General features: G+C 40.1%; 1 protein-coding gene across 1 annotated transcript; it reads right to left on the reverse strand.

The window, feature by feature from the left end:
* Nucleotides 1-278: 278 nt before the first annotated feature.
* Nucleotides 279-1,351, reverse strand: LOC110562330 (olfactory receptor 5V1). Its single transcript, XM_021659046.2, has one exon. It carries the CDS (start codon nucleotides 1,296-1,298, stop codon nucleotides 345-347), a length of 954 nt encoding a protein of 317 aa, XP_021514721.1. The 5' UTR covers nucleotides 1,299-1,351; the 3' UTR covers nucleotides 279-344.
* Between the last annotated feature and the right edge of the window lie 536 nt (nucleotides 1,352-1,887).

A 1,887-nucleotide genomic window follows, 5' to 3' on the forward strand; every position in this document is an offset into this window, starting at 1 on the left:
AAAAGGACCATGTTTGGATGAGGATTCCAAAATGGGAAAGACAAATAAAAGGGTAGAAACTAAAATAACTAACTCCATCAGAGGCTAACAAAAGGATAAATAAAAGGATAGAAACTAAAATAACTAACTCCGTCAGAGGCTAACAAAAGGACAAATAAAAGGGTAGAAACTAAAATAACTAACTCCATCAGAGGCTAACAAAAGCTCAGATATGCAGGTGTGCCAACTCTTCATTCTGTTTCTAAATATTGTAATCAGATTTTGAGTGAAATATAACTAGCAACAACTGAGCGGTGAGAAAGTTAACTTTCTAATGTAAGATTATTGACTACAGGCAAGTGAGATTACATATCAGAAGAGAAAACTCGTGGCTGCCACTTTCTCCCTATGGTCTTTACAGCCTGTTTGATGTCTTTATTTCTCAGTGTATAAATTATGGGATTCAGCATGGGTGTGACAACACTATACAACACTGAGATCAATCTGTCTTTCTCTAGTGAGTAGGATGAGATGGGCCGCACATATGTGAATATGGCACTGCCATAATAGAGAATAACAATGAGCAGGTGGGAGGCACAGGTGGAAAAGGCTTTGTGCCTTCCCTCAGAGGAGTGAATCTTCAGGATGGTGGAGATGATGTAAAGATAGGAAAGGATGATGCACAGAAAAGGAGTCCAACCTATGAAGATTCCAATGGACAGCAAAGCCAGTTCATTGATGGAAGTATCCCCACAAGACAAGATCAGCAAAGGTGGTATGTCACAGAAGAAATAGTTGATCTGATTGTTACCACAGAAGGGCAGGTGGAAGGTCAAAACAGTGTGCACCACCGAGTTGAAAAAACCGCTTGTCCAGCACATGGCTGCTAACTGGCTGCACAGGGTTTTGCTCATGATGAGTGAATACCTTAAGGGTTTGCAGATAGCAATGTACCGGTCATATGCCATTGCTGCCAAGAGGAGACACTCTGAGCCTACCAAAAAAATGAATGCAAAGAGTTGTGTCACACAGCCTCCGTAGGAAATTATTTTCTTCTTTGACAGAAGATGCACCATCATCTGGGGGACATTAGTAGTGGTGTAGCAGATATCAATAATGGCGAGATTTCCTAGGAAATAGTACATGGGTGTGTGCAGGCGGGAATCGGCCATGGTCACCAAGATGATAAAAACATTCCCTCCTAAAGTGCATATGTAAGTCAGAAAGAAGACGGTGAAGAGTAAAAACTGCAATTCATTCAGGTTGGAGAACCCCAAGATGATGAATTCAGATGGAGCTGTTTGATTCTTTCCTTCCATGATGTAAGCTGGTTTCCCTTTGTGAATTTGACAAAAAGATACATAGGTGATATCTGAAAAACAAGAAAACAAGTGTTTTTAATACTAATAATGTCACCAACAACCACACTGGATACCAAACCACAGTGGATCACTTCTTTGCAAGACACAACCCATTCCTGCCACTCAAAACATATATGTACATTTAAATCCCTGTGAGATACACAACACTACCATCTTAAGCTGAAAAACACCGCAGTAGGACTCTATCTTCTAAGGGTCCCTTTTATAAGAGCTGGGTCAAGCTCTTCTGCATTTGTTTGGTGTGCAGACATGCTGTATGGTGTAGCTCGTAGAACGCCTGGGCTTCAGATCCTCCTGTACAGCCATCTCTGCTCCTCCTTCCCATCCTTAGATAAGAACGTACAAGAAGTGTCTTCCTTTTTCTCATTAAAATTAATGTGTTTGCAGAAAGATTCAAGTCTACATACCATATAGATATTTGCACATCCATGTTGGTTTTTGTACTCATCACAATAACTACAAATGGAACCAGCCCAGATATCCACCAATAGATAATTGATTCTTTTTAAAATTAAATCAATTCATT

Source organism: Meriones unguiculatus, chromosome 16 (assembly GCF_030254825.1).
Source record: "Meriones unguiculatus strain TT.TT164.6M chromosome 16, Bangor_MerUng_6.1, whole genome shotgun sequence".
NCBI classification, from domain to species: domain Eukaryota; kingdom Metazoa; phylum Chordata; class Mammalia; order Rodentia; family Muridae; genus Meriones; species Meriones unguiculatus.